Source organism: Heptranchias perlo, chromosome 12 (genome assembly GCF_035084215.1).
Source record: "Heptranchias perlo isolate sHepPer1 chromosome 12, sHepPer1.hap1, whole genome shotgun sequence".
Lineage (NCBI taxonomy): Eukaryota > Metazoa > Chordata > Chondrichthyes > Hexanchiformes > Hexanchidae > Heptranchias > Heptranchias perlo.
This window is the reverse complement of record NC_090336.1, coordinates 559,368-577,336: the sequence shown is the minus strand read 5'-3', so window position 1 is coordinate 577,336 and position 17,969 is coordinate 559,368. Positions and strand designations below refer to the sequence as shown.

The following is a 17,969-nucleotide window of genomic DNA, read 5'->3' as shown; positions in this document are numbered from 1 at the left end:
CCAGAAGCTCGATACCATCCAGGACAAAGCAGCCAGCTTGATTGGCACCTCATCCACCACCCTAAACATTCACTCCCTTCACTGCCGGCGCACCGTGGCTGTAGTGTGTACCATCCACAGGATGCACTGCAGCAACTCGCCAAGGCTGCTTCGACAGCACCTCCCAAACCCGCAACCTCTACCTCCGACAAGGACAAGGACAAGGGCAGCAGGCACAGGGAACAACACCACCTGCGAGTTCCCCTCCAAGTCACACACCATCCCGACTTGGAAATATATCGCCATTCCTTCATCGTCGCTGGGTCAAAATCCTAGAACTCCCGACCTTACAGCACTGTGGGAGAACCGTCACCACACGGACTGCAGCGGTTAATGGAGGCGGCTCAACACCAACTTCTCGGGCAATTAGGGATGGGCAAAAACTGCTGGCCTTGCCAGCGACGCCCACATCCCATGAATGAATTTTTAAAAATTAGGATAATTGAAGTCCCCCATTATCACTACTCTATGGCTTTTGCACCTCTCTAATTTTGCTGCAAATTTTTTCCTCTATACCCTTCCCACTAGTTGGTGGCCTATAGAATACACCCAGTAGTGTAATGGCACCTCTGTTGTTCCTTAACTCTAACCAAATAGATTCTGTCCTTGACCCCTCAAGGACATGCTCTCTCTCCAGCACTGCAGTATTCTCCTTAATCAACACTGCCACCCCCCTCCTTTCTTTCCTTCCCTATCTTTCCTGAACACCTTGTATCTAGGAATATTTAGTACCCAATCCTGCCCTTTTTTGAGCCAGGTCTCCGTTATCGTCACAACATCTTGTGGCTATTTGCACCTGCAGCTCACCAACCTTATTTTCACGCTTCGTGCATTTACACATATGCACTGTAAAGCTATCTTAGACCTTCTCTATTCGCTCTTAGGATAATCCTACCTAATACTGTACTGTTTCTTGCTCTCGTGCTACCTGTCTCTCCCAATCCTTTGTGCACCTTGTTTCTCCTTTCCAGTGCTACATCCTGGTACCCATCACCCTGCCAAATTAGTTTAAACCCTCCCCCCACAGCACTAGTGAGCCTCCCCGCGAGAACATTGGTCCCAGCTCTGTTGAGGTGCAACCCGTCTGGCCTGTATAGGTCCACCTCCACCAGAACTGGTTTCAATGCTCCAGGAATCTAAAGCCCTCCCTCCTGCACCATCTCTCCAGCCATGCATTCATCTGCTCTATTCTCCCATTTCTATACTCACTAGCGCTTAATAATCTCTTTCCTAGATCTGCCTGCAGGACCTCATCCCCTTTCTACCTTTGTCATTAGTACCGATATGGACCATGACCTCTGGCTGTTCACCCCCCCCCCCCCCCAACCTCAGAATGTTCTTCAGCTGCTCAGTGACATCCTGGACCCTGGCATCAGGGAGGCAATGTACCAACCTGGAATCACGTCTGAAGCCACAGAAATGCCTGTCTGTTCCCCTAACTATTGAATCCCCTATCACTATTGCTTTCCCGATCTTCCTCCCCCAACTTCCCCGCCTTCTACAGCTAAGCCACCCGTGGTGCCAAGAACTTGACTCTGCTGTGCTCCCCGTAGGAACTATCACCCTCACCAGTATTCAGACGGTTAGAGAGCGAGTTGCACTCGGGGGACTCCTGCACTACCTGCCTGGTCCTTCTTGTCTGTCTGGCGGTCACCCAGTCCCTCTCTGCCTGCACTCTCTTAAGCTGCGGGGTGACCACCTCCTGAAATGTGCTATCCACGTAGCTCTCAGCCTCGCAAATGCACTGCAGTGACGCCAGCTGCTGCTCAAGGTCCGAAAACCAGAGCACAAGCTCCTCCAGCTAATGACACTTCCTGCACCTGTGGTTGTCTGACATGGGAAGCTTCCTGGAGTTCCCACATGGCAGAATTACAATTACGTTAGGAAAAAGAGGGTGATTAACAGTAATGTGGGCCCCTTTTTTTAAAAAAAAAACTGATGGTGATACTGTAAATGAAAATAAGGAAATGGCAGACATATTAAATAATTACTTTGCGTCGGTATTTACAGTAGAGGAAAAGGATAGCATGCCAGATACCGCAAAGAAACTAATTTTGAATCGGGACAGGGACTCACCATAATTAACGTAAGCGAATTAACAGTACTGAAGAAAATAATGGCACTAAAGAGTGACAAATCCCCAGGACCAAGTGGCTTCCAGCCCAGAGTTTTAAAGGACATAGGTGAGAACTTTGCAGATGCCCTAAACTCTAATCTTCCAAAGTTCTCTCGATTCAGGAACCATTTCTTTATATTGGAATATTGCACATGTCATTCCGCTATTTAAGGTGAGAGAGGGAAACCAGGGAATTATAGACCAGTTAGCCTAACATCTGTTATTGGGAAATTACTAGAATCTCTCATTTAAGGATAGAGTGACTGAGCACCGTGAAAATTTTCAGCTGATCAGAGAGAGCCAGTATAGATTTGTAATGGGTAGGTCATACCTGACGAACCTGATCGAATTTTTTTGAAGAGTGGCTAACGTAGTGGACAGGGGCAAGTCTATGGATGTTGTTTATATGGACTTCCAGAAGGCATTCAATAAAATCCCTAATAAGAGACTGTTAATTAAAGTTGAAGCTCATGGAATTGAGGGCAAATTATTGACCTGGTTAGGAAATTGGCTGAGCGGCAGGAGACAGAGAGTAGGGATAATGAGCAGGTACTCAAATTGGCAGGATGTGACTAGTTGTGTCCCACAGGGATCTATGTTGGGGCCTCAACTATTCACTGTACTTATTGACAACTTAGACGACTGGATAGAGAGCCATATATCCAGGTTTGCCGATGGCACAAAGATCGGCAGCATTGTAAGCAGTGTCGATGGAAGCATAAAATTAGAGATATTAATAGATTAAGTGAACAGGCAAAACTGTGGCAAATGGATTTCAATGTAGGCAAGTGTGAGTTCATCCACTTTGGAGCTAAAAAGGACAGATCAGAGTACTTTCTAAATGGTGAAAAGCTTGAAACAGTGGAGGTCCAAAGAGACTTAGGGGTCCCTGTACATAGATCATTAAAATATAAAATGGACAGGTACAGAAAATAATCAAAAAGGCTAATGGAATGCTGGCCTTTATATCTAGAGGACTAGACTACAAGTGGGTAAAAGTTATGCTACAGCTATACAAAGCCCTGGTTAGACCACACCTGGAGTATTGTGTTCAGTTCTGGGCACTGCACCTTAGGAGGGAGTGCAGCATAGATTTACTAGAACGATACTTGGACTCCAAGGGTTAGATTAGGAAGAGAGATTACACAAACTAGGGTTACATTCCCTGGAATTTAGAAGATTACGGGATGATTTGATCAAAGTTTTCAAGATATTAAGGGGAACTGAGGGTAGATAGAGAGAAACTATTTCCACTGGTTGAGGAGTCTAGGACTAGGGGACATAGCCTAAAAATTAGAGCCAGGACTTCCAGGAGTAAAGTTAGGAAACACTTCTACACGCAAAGGATGGTAGAAGTTTGGAACTCTGTTCCGCAAACAGCAGTTGATGCTAACTCAATTGTTAATTTTAAATCTGAGATTGATAGATTTTTGTTAACTATAGGTATTAGGCGATATGGGGCTAATGCGGGTATATGGAGTTAGGTCACAGATCAGCCAGGATCTCATTGAATGGCAGAACAGTTCGAAGGACTAAATGGCCGACTCCTGTTCCTATGTATATTAATAAACTGGATTTGCGTATAGGAGGCAAAATTTCAAAGCTTGCAACTGTGACACAAAACTTGGAAATTTAGTAAACATTGAGGAGGATAGTAGCAGACTTCAGGATGACATACAGACTGGTGAAATGTGCAGACACATGGCAGATGAAATTTAATGCAGAGAGGTATGAGGTGATGCATTTTGGAAGGAAGAATGAGGAGAAGCGATTAAAAACTAATTGGTACAATTTTAAAGGGGATGCAGGAACAAAGACATCTGGGGGTTCTCACACACAAACCTCTGAAGGTGGCAGGACAAGTTAGTAAAGCTGTTAAAGTATATGGGATCCTGGGGTTTATTAATAGAGGCATAGAGTACAAAAGTAAGGAAGTTATGCTAAACCTTTATAAATCACTGGTTAGGCCTTAGCTGGAGTATTGTGTTCAATTCTGGGCACCACACTACAATAGGAAGGATGTGAAGACTTTGGAGTGGCTGCAGAGGAGATTCACTGGAATGGTACCAGGGATGAGGGACTTCAGTTAAGTGAAGAGACTGGAGAAGCTGGGGTTGTTCGCCTTAGAGCGGAGAAGGGTAAGGACAGATTTAATATAGGTGTTCAAAATTATGAAGGGTTTTGATTAAGTAGATAGGGAGACACTGTTTCCATTGGCAGGAGGGTCAATAACCAGAAGACACAGATGTAAGATAATTGGCAAATGAACTGGAGGGAGCTGAAGAGAATTTTTTTTAGGCACCGTGTTATCATGATCTGGAATGCACTGCCTCAAAAGGTGGTGGAAGCAGATTCAATAGTAACTTTCAAAAGGGAATTATACATATACTTGGAAAGGAAAATTACAGGGCTATGGGGAAAGAGAAGTGTAGTGGGACTAATTGGATAGCTTTCAAGAGCTGGCACAAGCACGATGGGCCGAATGGCTGCCTTCTGTGCTGTAAGATTCTATGATTCTAGTAGTATGAGGATTTGGATGTGGAAAGTCAGTACAAGTGACCATGAAATTGTCAGATTGTCTTAAATCCAATTTGTTCACTAATGTCCTTTTTAGGGAAGGAAACCTGCCATCCTTACCCTGTTCTGGCCTGTATGTGTCTCCGGTCCCACACCAACGTGGTTAACTCTTAACTGCCCTGTGAAGTGGTCGAGCAAACCACTCAAACCGCTACAAAGAAGACGACCCATCACCTTCTCGGGCAACTAGGGATGGGCAATAAATGCCAGCCTTGTTAGTGACACCCACGTCCTGAGAGTGAATATATAAGAACAGCTTGAGGTGGTCGAGCAGTGGAGTGCACCTGGCTGTTCACCGTGTGTTCAAACCCACAAATTTGAACCCGAGGAAGTATAAATACACCTGATAAAGTTACACCAAACTTGCAATCTGTTTGTCAGCAGGTCCTCGCTTGGGCTGAGTTTGTTGGTCTCCCACTTCTATTCTGCTCCTCTGACCACTTTCTGTTTGTGCAGATGGAGGCCACAGTCGGGAACAGCAGAGGAAGTTAGGTTTGTGGGTAATTGTCGGATTGCTTGCATTCTTCGTTTTGGAGAAAGTATTTCCAGACAAAGATGAGGAGGATACAGAATTTCAAGAAGTAAGTTACTACTGGAGTATGAGGTACAAAATAACCATTTAATATAAAGCTTGAAACAAGAAATTTGGCCCACCAAACCAGTTCCTTCCGCAGCCCATGTACACTCTACCCTACCCTACCATGAATTGTATCCCAACCATTTAAACTCCCTCTAACAACAACTTGCATTTATATAGTACCTTTTAACATAGTCACACATTCCAAGGTGCTTCAGAGGAGCGTTATCAAACAAAATTCGACACCAAGCTACATAAGGAGACAGGTGACCAAAAGCCTCATCATAGAGATAGGTTTTAAGGAGCGTCTTAAAGGAGGAGAGAGGTTGAGGGAGGGAATTCCAGAGCTTAGGGCCTAGGCAGCTGAAGGCACGAACGCCAATGGTGAAGCGATGAAAATCAGGGATGCGCAAGAGGTCAGAATTGGAGGAGTGCAGAGATCTCGGAGGGTTGTGGGGCTGGAGGAGGGCATAGAGATAGGGAGGGGTGAGGCCATGGAGGGAGTTGAAAACAGATGAGAATTTTAAAACCTTCCAGATCGGGAGCCAATGTAGATCAGTGAGCACAGGGGTGATGGATGAAAGGGACTTGGTGCAAGTTAGGATACGGACAGCAGAATTTTGGATGTGCTCAAGTTTACTGAGGGTGAAAGATAGGAGGCCAGCCAGGGGAGCAATGGAATAGTTGAGTGTGGAGGTAACAAAGGCATGGATGAGAGTTTCAGCAGCAGATGAGCTGAGCCGGCGCGGAAACGAGTGATGTTATGGAGGTGGAAATAGGCAGTCTTGGTGATGGAGAGTACATGGGATTGGAAGCTCAGCTCGGTCAAATAGGGCGCCTCAGACAGTGTCTAGGGAGGGGGCTGGAATCGGTGGCGTGGAAACAGAGTTTGTGGCGGGGTCCAAAGGTAATGGCTTCAGTCTTCCCAATATGTAATTGGAGGAAATTTTTGCTCATCCAATAGTGGATGTCGGACAAGCAGCGTGACAAATCCGAGGCAGTCGAGGGGGGAGGTGGCGGTGAGGTGAGCTGGGTGTCGTTAGCGTACACGTGGAATCTGACATGTTTTCGGATGATGTCACCAAGGGGCAGCATATAGATGAGAAATAGGAGGGGGGCCAAGGATAAATCCTTGGGGGGAGGGGGGAGGGCTCCAGAGGTAATGGTGAGCGGATAGACAAACCACTGCAGGAGATTCTCTGGCTACGACTGGTTAGACAGGAATGGAACCAGGCGAGCGAGAGCCGCAACCAGCCGGTCAACGGAGGAGAGGCATTGGAGGAGGATGTTGTGGTCAACCATGTCAAAGGCTGCAGGCAGGGGAGAGTAGTTTAAGTTTGTAGTGGAGACGAAAAGCCAGGAGTTATCTTTGCATTCCAGGATGGTCCTGGAATAGTGAGCAATTTTGGCAGAGGAGAGCAGGACCCGATAGTACTTTGTGGTCCAGCCAGATTGGCAGTGAATGGCTAAACCAGTTGTCAGCCATAATGTTCAAGCCTATGTCCCTTCCTCAGCCCATGTACATGCTCCCCTATCATGGACTGTACCACATCCATTTAATCTCCATCCACAGTGCATATGGACTCTACCATATGGGCTGGTAATACAGAAAGTACAGGAGGCAATTTGTGTGGGTTAATGATGCAGTTTGGAGAAGGGCAGACAGTCCTGGGAGCAATGCTGAGTGGGAAGCACTGGGGCAGGGGGAACCCTGAGAGCAAACACTGAGGTCAAACAAGAGGGAATGAGAGCAGAGCCCTGAGAGAAATCCACAGGGGGAGAGAGAGCTCTGAGAACAGCACAGCAAGAGAGTGAGAGCCCAACAACAGCATGGGGTGGGGGGGGGGGGGGGTGAAGTGGGGGTGGGGGGGGGGGCGGAGGGAGAGGGAGAGTCCTGAGAGCAGCACGGGGCGGGGAAGAGAGAGAGTCTTGAGAGTAGCGCAGGGGGTGGAGAGAGAAAAGAGTCCTGAGAGCAGCATGGGGCGGGGGGGGGGGGGGTGGTGGTGGAGAGAAGGGAGAGAAAGAGTCCTGAGAGCGGGGGGGGACAGAAGGGAGAGAAAGAGTCCTGAGAGCAGCGGGGGGGGCGGTGGAGAAAGAGAGAGAGACCTGAAACAGCACAACAAGGGAGGGTGAGGGAGAGACACAGCCCTAGAAGCAAGATAGAGAGAGACACACACACACATGCTGATGGACTGCCCTGAGGGGAAACCTGGAGGGGGGAGAGAGAATCCCTAGAGAGAGAAGCAAAAGCCAACCCATGGAGAGAGGGAGATGGACACAGCAAAGAGAGAAATTAATCGAAAAGGTGAAGGAGCTCTGAATAGGAGCTGAGCGAGAGACCCACAGCGAGACCGAACAGTTTACCAGGCTTGTTCAAGTGCGACCTGTGACTGTAACCTGGAGTAGTACGTTGATGAAGTTGTTTGACATGAACACCATATGGTTCTGCCCAGTGGGTATCTAATAACTGGTGGGACAGGTAAGTACACAACATCCCAGCAAAGGTCACAGCATTGACTGGCCACAGATTCCTCTGCCAAAAGTTCATGGTTCTTTGTGTTTTCTCCTGGGCACTGAGTACAGTTTTGTGGGTGTTACATGGCTTCGTGTGAAACTCTCGGGGACATAGATGTTGCTCCCTCAGCCTTTGCAGCACTGCCTGGCCAGCTGCTTGGCTTCTTTGGGTGGTGGTTGTGAAGAGAGGTTCCTTACTGATACACAATGTACGTAACCTCGTGCAGCTTCTAACAGTTTCATACTTGACTGGGTAAGTAGTTTCTTTAAGCTGCCTAACGTTAACATGCACATTCATTACATCAGCTCTGAAAGCTGAGTCCGATCATACCACACCAGGTGCTTGTGCACTGCCTTTGCAATACGCTGTGCTCCGTATGTTACTTTTTCACGTACTTGATCTCTAATATATCCTTTTTTTTTCTCGTGTCCCTTCATTGCTGAAGGCAGTGACTCATGCTGGGTTATGATTACACAGGCAGTGATGACCCTTCACAACCCCGTCCTGGACAGTGAATATTGGTAGGCCATTTCATCGCCAGGGGCATCACAGCCAAGTCCAATCCTGTCCTTGCTCAATATCCACACACGTTTCCAGGAACGATCGAGAGTGGGAGCCCCACTGAGGCCAGCAGTAGCAGCCTGTGCAGGCTCCTGGTCTGTGTGTCTTAGTATTGCACTGGGTGGCCCCGTTGTCCACTTTGGCAGGAGGAATAGAAAAGCAGTATATCTAAATAGAGAGAGATTGCAGAACTCTGAGGTACAGAGGGATCTGGGTGTCCTAGTACATGAATCTCAAAAAGTTAGTATGCAGGTACAGCAAATGATTAGGAAGGCAAATGGAATGTTGTAATTTATTGCAAGGGGAATGGAATATAAAAGTAGAGATGTTTTGCTACAGTTGTACAGGGATTGGTGAGACCACATCTAGAATACTATGTGCAGTTTTGGGGTCTCTTTATTTAAGAAAGGACATAATTGCTTTGGAGAAGGTTCACTCGACTGAATCCTGGGATGAGGGAGTTATCTTATGAGGAAAGGTTGGACAAGTTGGGCCTGTATACACTGGAGTTTAGAAGAATGAGAGGTGATCTTATTGAAACATATAAGATCCTGAGGGGACTAGAAGGGGTAGATGCTGAGAGGATGTTTCCCCTTGTGGGAGAGACTAGAACTAGGAGCCACAGTTTAAAAATAAGGGTGTCTCCCATTTAAGTCGGCGATAAGGAGACATTTTTTCTCTGAGGGTCGTGAGACTGTGTAACTCCCTTGCCCAGAGAGCAGTGGAGGCAGAGTCATTGAATATTTTTACGGCTGAGTTAGATAGCTTCCTGATTAACAAGGGAGTCAAAGGTTATGGTAGGTAGACTGAAAAGTAGGGTTGAGGTCATAATCAGATCAGCCATCTTATCAAATGGCAGAGCAGGCTCAAGGGGCCGAATGGCCTACTCCTCTTAATTCGTATGTACGTATGTATGTTCGTTGCCTAGCAGGCAATCAGTGGAGCCATTAGGGAGGGGTTTTGTGGGTGCACGCTGTAACTGGGTGTATAAACTGTCATGTCTGTGTAGTCGAGTAATGTCAGGTGCCTGCATTTAGCATTAAATGCAGAGACTTGTCCAACTTGCCGCTAGTTGCTCTGAGTGGGAGACTCGTTCACTGAATGTAAGCTCTTTGTGTACCATGAGCACATATTCTGATGAACCACAGTGAAAGGTTCTTCACGAATAGATGCACAGGATCCATCTGCAGTGGTCTGGCAGAATTGTGTGATGCAGTATTTTTGATTTTTCTGATTCAAGAATTGATCCTATCTCAGTAATCATTCTCCTAATTACTTTCTGACGTCAGGTTAATTAAGTGTGACAAAATACTAACACTTAAAGGAATACTCCTTCATACCTCAGTGTTGGCAGAAACCCTGTTATGTAATTAACACAGTTCATTACTGATGACACAGATATGTTTTTCCAATTCATCAGATTTCTCTGTGAAATGAGGCGCTAGCCCGTGTCATTGTTGAGAGGAGTGATTTCTGCTGTCCTAAAACAGCTCCATCTGTGCTCACTCCACTGCTCGCTCTGCAGCTCTGTAACCAATCCCTGCCGTACCTTTCTGCGCCCACCCTGCAATGTTCCACGTGTCTTTGATGTCAGTACTCCGTTTCTGCTCAAGCTGATCCCCATTCTTATCCCATGATGTAAGGCTGGCCAATAAAAGGTAGTCCTGCCAAATTTCACACTCTTTACCTTGTGGCTGAATTGTCAGCACGACTATTTTATTCCTTTGAGAACAGCTTTGGGCAGCATAAATGCAGTGTTTTAAAATGAAAGCTTTCAGTTTATTTCACTTACAGATTTCCATGCACTGCCCTGTGATTTTCAGCCCTTTTTTATTTTTGCTATACCAAACCACTGGCCCTGGTTGTGGGGATCCCAATGGTGGGCTTGCTCATTATAACAAATCTGCACGTGTTCTCTGTAAAGCTGCACTTGGCAGCCAAACCTGCCTGAGAGCGGTGTGTTATGTGGGCTCCATATTGAGAAACTACCGTGAGCAAAATCACTCGTATGCGTGTTCATGGTTCACGGGCACGTTGAGGAACTTCAGCTTCTGCAGGTTTTGGAAAGCTGCTGTCTCCTTGCTTTCCTACTCAACAAGAGCAAAGTGTACGTGTTTTTCTCTCTTCCTGAAGGCAGTGACTCCTGTTGTGGTGCAGTTCCACAGGAGCTGGCAATCTACCATATCTTATTCAAGTGGCTATTTGACCACAAGAGTCGTTGTCGATCTTGTCCACAGAACCGTAGAAGTTTACAGCACAGTAGGAAGCCATTCGGCCCATCGTGTCTGCCAGAGCCAAACCAAAATTAATCCCACTGCCCTAACTTCTGCCCATAGTCCTGTATCTTCCTCTGCTTCAAATATTGTTACAATTTTCCTTTTAAAAGGTACAATGCCTCGACTACTCCCTGTGGTAAAGCATTCCATGTTCCAACAACACTCTCCTAACCCTTCTCTCACTCTTGTTTCCTCCCCCAACATTCACACAAGTATACACAAACACACTTACTTTCCAGCGGAGGCTACTCAGTAATGACCAGGAGTGGGGATCCTGGCTGATTTCATTCATGGATACCAAGGCCACTTAATGTTGATATTAGCTAGCTCAGCACATACTGGACATGGAACCTGGGACCTTCCTGGCCTGTGTGGTTCTGCCACAATAAAGTGGTTTTAATACCAGAATTATACTTTCAACAACACAAATAGAGTATGTTGGAGTTGGGTAATTTCCACGAGTGGCTGAATTGGGTCACCTCGGGATATTTTGCCATGGTTGCTTATCCCTTCTGCATTTCTCTCAATATTCCCCATTTCTCTGCACCCCATTGCCAGCTGCCTCTCATTCTGCCTAAACGGTGCTGTCTAGTTGTGTTGCTGAACTAGCAACACTTGCCGATGCCACGGTTTGTTTTGTGGGATTTATACTCAGAGGTGTGAGCCAAATGCAGGCAGCTGTGGAAGTGCTGCAGAGCAGGTAATGATGCCTCTTCCTTTCATGTGATTGCAGCAGAGATCTTTAAAGAGTCATCCTTCAAAACCCAAGAGGGAGCAAGAGACACACAGTTTTTCAGTAAAACGTTAAGAATTTCAAGATATAAGTCATATAATGTATTTTAAAAGAGAGAATGTATTTGCATTTATTTGAAAAGCCTCTCCTCCAAATCCAGTGATAGATTCTGATCTCTTTAATGCAATGTCTTTTCCTCCTCATGAGTACACAGTTGATAAATCGTGATCTATGTTTTTAATGTTTCACAGAAGTAAGACCCATTGATCTTTCTTGTAAATGTACTTTGCAGAAGAAACAGCAAGGTGCTAAAGGCAGGATGGGTTCGCAGCCTTTAGTAACTCAAGTATGCTGTTGCAAAATGTGTCCTGGCCAACACTTATTCTTAAGCCAGATATCTGGTCATTATCTCATTGTTGTTCGTGGGACCTTGCTGTGTCCAAATTGTCTGCCGTGTTTCCAATATTACAACAATGACTACACGTCAAAAATACTTAATTGGCTGTCATGAGGTGATGAAAGGCGCTGTATAAATGCAAGTCTTTCTTTTAAAGAAGTGTTATCACTTCCTGCAGCAAACAAGCCTCCAATTCTCCTTTCACCAGGAATTTTGACTTTGATTCCTCTCCCAGGCACCTTCTCAGACCCCGAAGACATTGCAGAATGGACGTTGCTGTGTGGATAAGGAGATCAAACGCCTTCAAAATGGCAAACTCATTCCCTCTGCCAGCACTCATCGTAATGCTTCGTGTGCCCAGCTCACCAACGGTCACTGCCGCGGCTCCACTCTGCAGCTCAAGACAGCCACTCAGCCTGTTCAAGCCATAAAGGTAAGGGGACCGCTGTTTGTTGCCTTGATTCCTTTCCTAAATGTTGCTTGGCTACATTATTTCTGTTTTGTTTTGGAAATTTGATGCTGCCCTGTATTTTGCAGATTAGTGGATACCTCAACCTCATTGCCAACTGTATTGATAACTTCACACACGGCCTGGCAGTGGCTGGGAGCTTCCTCGTCAGTAGAAAGGTAAGTAGAAGAGAAGAAAATGATATGCCAAGAGAATGAAGACTACGTGAGATCTTAAACAGATAGTTTCTGCCTGTGTGTTCACTCCTAGTCACAATTCTGGTAGTGAATCGATATAATTAAAAGTGTTGTGTCGTGAGTGTGGCCAGAGGATTTGAAGAATTGCCTGACTGGTCCATGGGCCCCAATTCACTCTTCGGAGAATTAGTAAATTTGACCTGATTAAAAAACGCACCATCTCTCCAAAAATTCTCGTTCAGAGGGCAAAGTCAAATATGTTTCAAATTCCTTTCAGTGGCAGTGTTGGTTACACACATACACAGACGGGCAGGTACAGGGCAGATAGGCACACAGACATCCCACTATATATCCTGCACAGTAAATCTGATCTGACTAGAAAGCTTCAGCCACGTTCACACTAAGAGCTCAGTGTCCAAGCTTCCATTTTTTTGTCCATCAGTGGCACCTGAGTGCATCATGGTCAAAGGGAAAGGAGGAAGGAGAACAAGGAAAAAATAAGGAGTTTGAGAGGACATAAAGCCAGAAATAAAAGCTGAGGAGATGAGAAAAGAAAGAAAGAGAGCCACCTGTGAGGCCCCTCGCCTGGCCTCCTTGGTGTTGGTCTGTGGGACCTGCCTCTTCCCTATATGTTAACAACTTATTTGTTTTTTTTAATCTTACGCCATGAGTACCACCACGAGATCTCCCAGTACTTGGTGATCTGTGTTTGCCTACACTATTGTCATAGAGAGCAATCTGCATATCGAGCTACAGAGTGAGTTACAGGCTGGAATCTAATCGAGGGATACGGGTGGTTTATATATAGAAAATCACATACCCGGGAGTGAGTTACAGGCTGGAATCTAATCGAGGGATACAGGTGGTTTATATATAGAAAATCACATACCCGGGAGTGAGTTACAGGCTGGAATCTAATCGAAGGATACCTGGAACTGCGAAACACCTCTTTGCCCTGTACACACTGCATGGTGTTTTGATCCTTGGCCTGAAAGCTGTAAATATCACTGGATAGTGCTAGTTAGTAACCCCTTTCCTAACTTCTGGTTTTGCCTCATGGTAATGCTCACACTGGTGGAGTTTGTGGTGACCTAGCACCCAGTGTGATGGGATGCATTTTGCAGCCAATTTTACCTGAGTAACTGCCAGTCTCTAGCCACATGTAACAGCTGTGTTCCCAGAAAACGTAATGCTGTCATGGGCACTGGAGGTTTGCTGTGGGATAAGGAGAGGAATAATGTTTTGTTTTGAAAGGATTATGATCCCAGGACAATAAGGAAACCCAACCGTGCCACCTGTCTCTATTTCAAAATCTGTGCCCTAGATGCAGACAAACTGCTTGTTATGTCTCTCTGTCACAGCTCTGTACTCCACTCATCTTCACTAACCATCCTCCCTGTGGTAAGAGCAGAAGTGCTTGTCCCAAGGGCAGTCTTCTGGGAACTTGCGCCTGTTTCAGGCAGGCCGTAAAGTTGCTTTCCTGTCTTCCTGTACACTGGTGCTCCACGCTTTCGCCCAGGTTGTCCCAGGTCCTACTGTATGTGTGCTTGTTGCAGGAAGATAACTGGTTTCATCAAGGCGTTTTTTCAACATTCTGATGGTTGATATTTTTGACTGAATGGTGGCAGCGATCAGTTTTTTTTATAACTGGCTGTAGTTCAATTGATTCAATGTCTCTTTGTCATGGTTCCCTTCAACCAGCTCTGCAATGAGCTACAGTTACCTCACAAGCAATGTAAGCTGCTACTATGGTTATTACAGTCGCATTATCCAGTACTATCCATTGGTATGGCTAGGCTGTCTACTAGGTCAGTTCTATTGCTGAGATTGGTGATATGTACCTGTCCTGTCCTGCAGGTTGGGCTCACTACAACTCTGGCTATCCTTCTCCATGAAGTTCCACATGAGGTGAGTGAGCTTATCCTTAACGTGAATAATTGATCCTTTCACCCTCCTTTTTAAAATGCACTGCCATTTCCCTTCCTCTTCTCCTTCCCCAACAGAAATACCTCCTTGGAGAGACAAATGGCCAGGATGGCATACTCCCTCATAACACCGCCTGTCACCCTCAGCCTTCATTTGGTATGAGGTGTCTTGGGTGATCCAATCAGTGCCAGCTGGAGATGGGAGATGCTGGCTTACACTAGTGCTCAGTCCACCAGCTGTAACCTGACTCAAACTCGCCCACTTGTTAGAGATAAATTCAAACCAGCGCCTGTCGGAAAAGCATCAACAACTGAACAGTGTTTTTGACAAAGGAATTCCTTCTGTCTGTCCAGAGAAACCTCCTATCCAGCATTTTTCTTGCACCCTATCGTTATGTCCAGAGATGAATTCCCTATGGTCAAGGTTTAGAGCCAGAAGACTATGTTTGAGTTCCTGCTGTGAGAAATTCATCTTTGCAAACTTGGCCTGCTTTGATGACTTCATTGTTCAACCCACAGATCGGAGACTTTGCCATCCTGCTCAGGGCAGGATTCGATCGATGGAGCGCAGCAAAAATGCAGCTCACGACTGCGTTTGGAGGGGTGTTGGGGGCCTGCTTCGCCCTATGCGCTCAGTCTCCAGAAGGAGCAGGTAGGATTTGACCTGCTTTATGTAAATGAGAAGTTCGGTAATGGGCCGGGGGGAAGAAAGAGACTCGAAGAAAAGTGATATCAGAGCCCTGACCTGCCCGGTGCGGTCCAGGGGGGCGCTCCGACTGTGCCCGCTGTGGCTCGGGGAGCTTTCTTCCAGGTTGGGTGCCAATCCAACCACAATGTGCTTAAGCCACAAGAATGTTCTCTTCTGTCTCTTTCTCTGGCCACCTCTGACTGTCAGGTCATAGCGCACTCCACTATCTGTGACTGGGTCTGTGGTAAATAGTGACCGATGTATTAGTCACCCCAGTATTCAGACTGGAGTTGTGGCTGTCTGAGGGGGGGGGGGAGAGAGGAGAAGAGTGCATTGGCGATGTATTTATGTTTCATGCTTCCTGACTGTCCTGTTCTCTTCCCCCCCCACCCCCCCCCAGAATGTACACTTAGTTTGGTTTATATCATGCATGATCAAGGTGGCACATGGTAAGCATCAAATGTACAAGATTGTTTTTCTCTTTTAATTAACGATGACCACAGATGCTATCTCAAGATAATATCCTCATTGGGTCATAACATCAGCAATTGGTTGTGTGGAAAGCTGATGTTGGGAGGTGGCTCTGATGAAGACCCTGCTAACAGTGGTGCAGATTGCAGAGGCGGCCTCTGATTGCTGGGTGCTAATTTTAGTTTTGTGAATTAATGCAGCAGTTACAGCCACACACAGACTGAGGTGAAGAATGTGATCAATAAGGGACCATCTGTAATTGGCATCGCTTTCACGGGAGCAGAAGGGATGCTCCAGAGGATGCAATTAACGTTCCATGTATCCCTTTTTTAATTCCAGTGTTCCTTTTAGGATACTTGTGGGAATGAAGACATTATGGATGGTCCCTTAATGTGAATGCTGGTACCACGATGTGCCACCTGGTGGCAGTGTAGAGAGCAGTGACTTCTCAACTGTGTCTTCCCCTCACCAAGTACTGTACCTGCAACACACACCAAAACAGCCGACAGCTCACAATCAGCCAGGGACCTCTAGTCACACACAGGCTTATCATAACTTGCTGCAACTTTTCATCACTTAGATTGTGCACTTTTGCACAATCTGAGTGATCGTCAAGTGGCAACCGTCTCCCATCAATACATTGTAGGCTATTGTAAATACATATTGGTACTCTCTGTTGCTAAATCTCATTTGTAAATTGTTTTAAAATTGTGTCTACAGTTGTCACAGTGACGCAGCGGCACTCTGCTCTCCCCAATTCACCTGGGTTCTCATCTGTTCCCCTTATCACACAGCCCCCCCCCACCCAGATCTTCCACCCCCCCCCTCTGTCCCCAGTACACGTTGGCACTCTTTCCCACTCTGCTCCCGCCAATTCACATTGGCACACTTGTTTCTCTCGCGCAGCCTCCCCCCATGTGTCACATGGCCTCTCCCTCTTCCTCCCTCCCTCTTTTTCTCCCCCCCCCCCCCCCCCCCCCCCCCATCCCCACACCCCAACTCGGTACATGCTTGTCCGAGTGGGGTCACCTTGGCTGTGTGTCATTAAGGTTTGTGTGTAATGGCATTGCACCTCACGTTTAATGCGACCTTTATCTGAATCGGGTTCACCTTCTCTGATGTCTGGAAGTTGTACAACAGTTAATAAATTATTGCAGCGCTGTTATTGAGTGTTATGATACCAATACACTAGCTAATGTCACACTTAAACCAGTGTTTTGCGGTGCTGTGTGATACACTTCTTCCTTGTTTTCATGAGCAGAAAGAATGCTCCAAGGGATCGAGTTAACATTCCACGTGTTCCTTTCTTAATTCAGCACTGTCAAATTTCTCCCAGCCCCAGCACTTCCTATCAGGAGATTGGTTTGTAGGGTCTGGTCAGTGGTGTACGTGGCTGTACGATGTTTGGGTGGGGGGGGTTTGCTGAAACAGATGGTATTTTCCTATCCTTCTGTTTCTACGTGTCTGTATTTCAGCCTAATGTTATACAACTCAAAACTCCGTGTGTCCGTGCCCGTCTCCCTCTCTCTCTTCGTCTCCCTCCCTCCCTCTCTCTCTTTCCTCGTCTTCTTCCCCTCCCTCCCTCTCGCTCCTCGTCTCCCACCCCCCCACCCCCACCCCGAAACATAGGAGAAGGAGTAGGCCATTCGGCCCTTCGAGCCTGCTCCGCCATTCAGTACTATCCTGGCTGATCCTCTATCTTAATACCATATTCTCGCTCTCTCCCCATACCCCTAGATACCTTTTGTGTCTGGAAATCTATCTAGCTCCATCTTAAATATATTCAGTGACTTGGCCTCCACAGCCTTCTGTGGTAGAGAATTCAGGTTCACTACCCTCTGAGTGAAGAAATTTCTCTTCATCTCAGTCCTAAATGTCCTATCCTGTATCCTGAGACTGTGACACCTCATTCTGGACCCCCCAGCCAGGGGAAACATCCTCCCTGCATCCAGTCTGTCTAGAATTTTGTGTGTTTTCAATGAGATCCCCTCTCATTCTTCTAAATTCGAGTGAATACGGGCCGAGTCGATCCAATCTCTCCTCATACGACAGTCCTGGCATCCCAGGAATCAGTCTGGTGAACCTTTGCTGAATTCCCTCTATGGCAAGTATATCCTTTCTTAGGTAAGGAGACCAAAACTGCACACAATACTCCACGTGTGGTCTCACCAAGGCCCTGTATGACTGCAGTAAGACATCCTTGCTCCTATACTCAAATCCTCTAGCAATGAAGGCCAACATACCATTTGCCTTCCTAACTGTTTGCTGCACCTGCATGTTTGCTTTCAGTGACTGGTGTACAAGGACACCCAGGTCCCTTTGTACATCAACATTTCCCAATCTATCACCATTTATATAATACTCTGCCTTTCTGTTTTTCTTTCCGAAGTGGATAACTTCACATTTATCCACATTATACTGCATCTGCCATGTATTTGCCCACTCACTC

At 46.4% G+C, this 17,969-nt stretch overlaps 1 protein-coding gene across 2 annotated transcripts in view; it reads left to right on the top strand.

Moving 5' to 3' along the window:
• Positions 1–17,969, top strand: part of LOC137327803 (zinc transporter ZIP13-like) — a 61,523-nt gene that overhangs the window by 24,382 nt on the left and 19,172 nt on the right. For both annotated transcript variants that reach the window (XM_067993614.1, XM_067993613.1), the window contains 5 exons: positions 5,189–5,313; positions 12,027–12,224; positions 12,329–12,418; positions 14,294–14,344; positions 14,881–15,013. In XM_067993614.1, the coding sequence (XP_067849715.1) occupies positions 5,189–5,313; positions 12,027–12,224; positions 12,329–12,418; positions 14,294–14,344; positions 14,881–15,013 (597 nt within the window). The remainder of the gene's footprint in view (positions 1–5,188; positions 5,314–12,026; positions 12,225–12,328; positions 12,419–14,293; positions 14,345–14,880; positions 15,014–17,969) is intronic.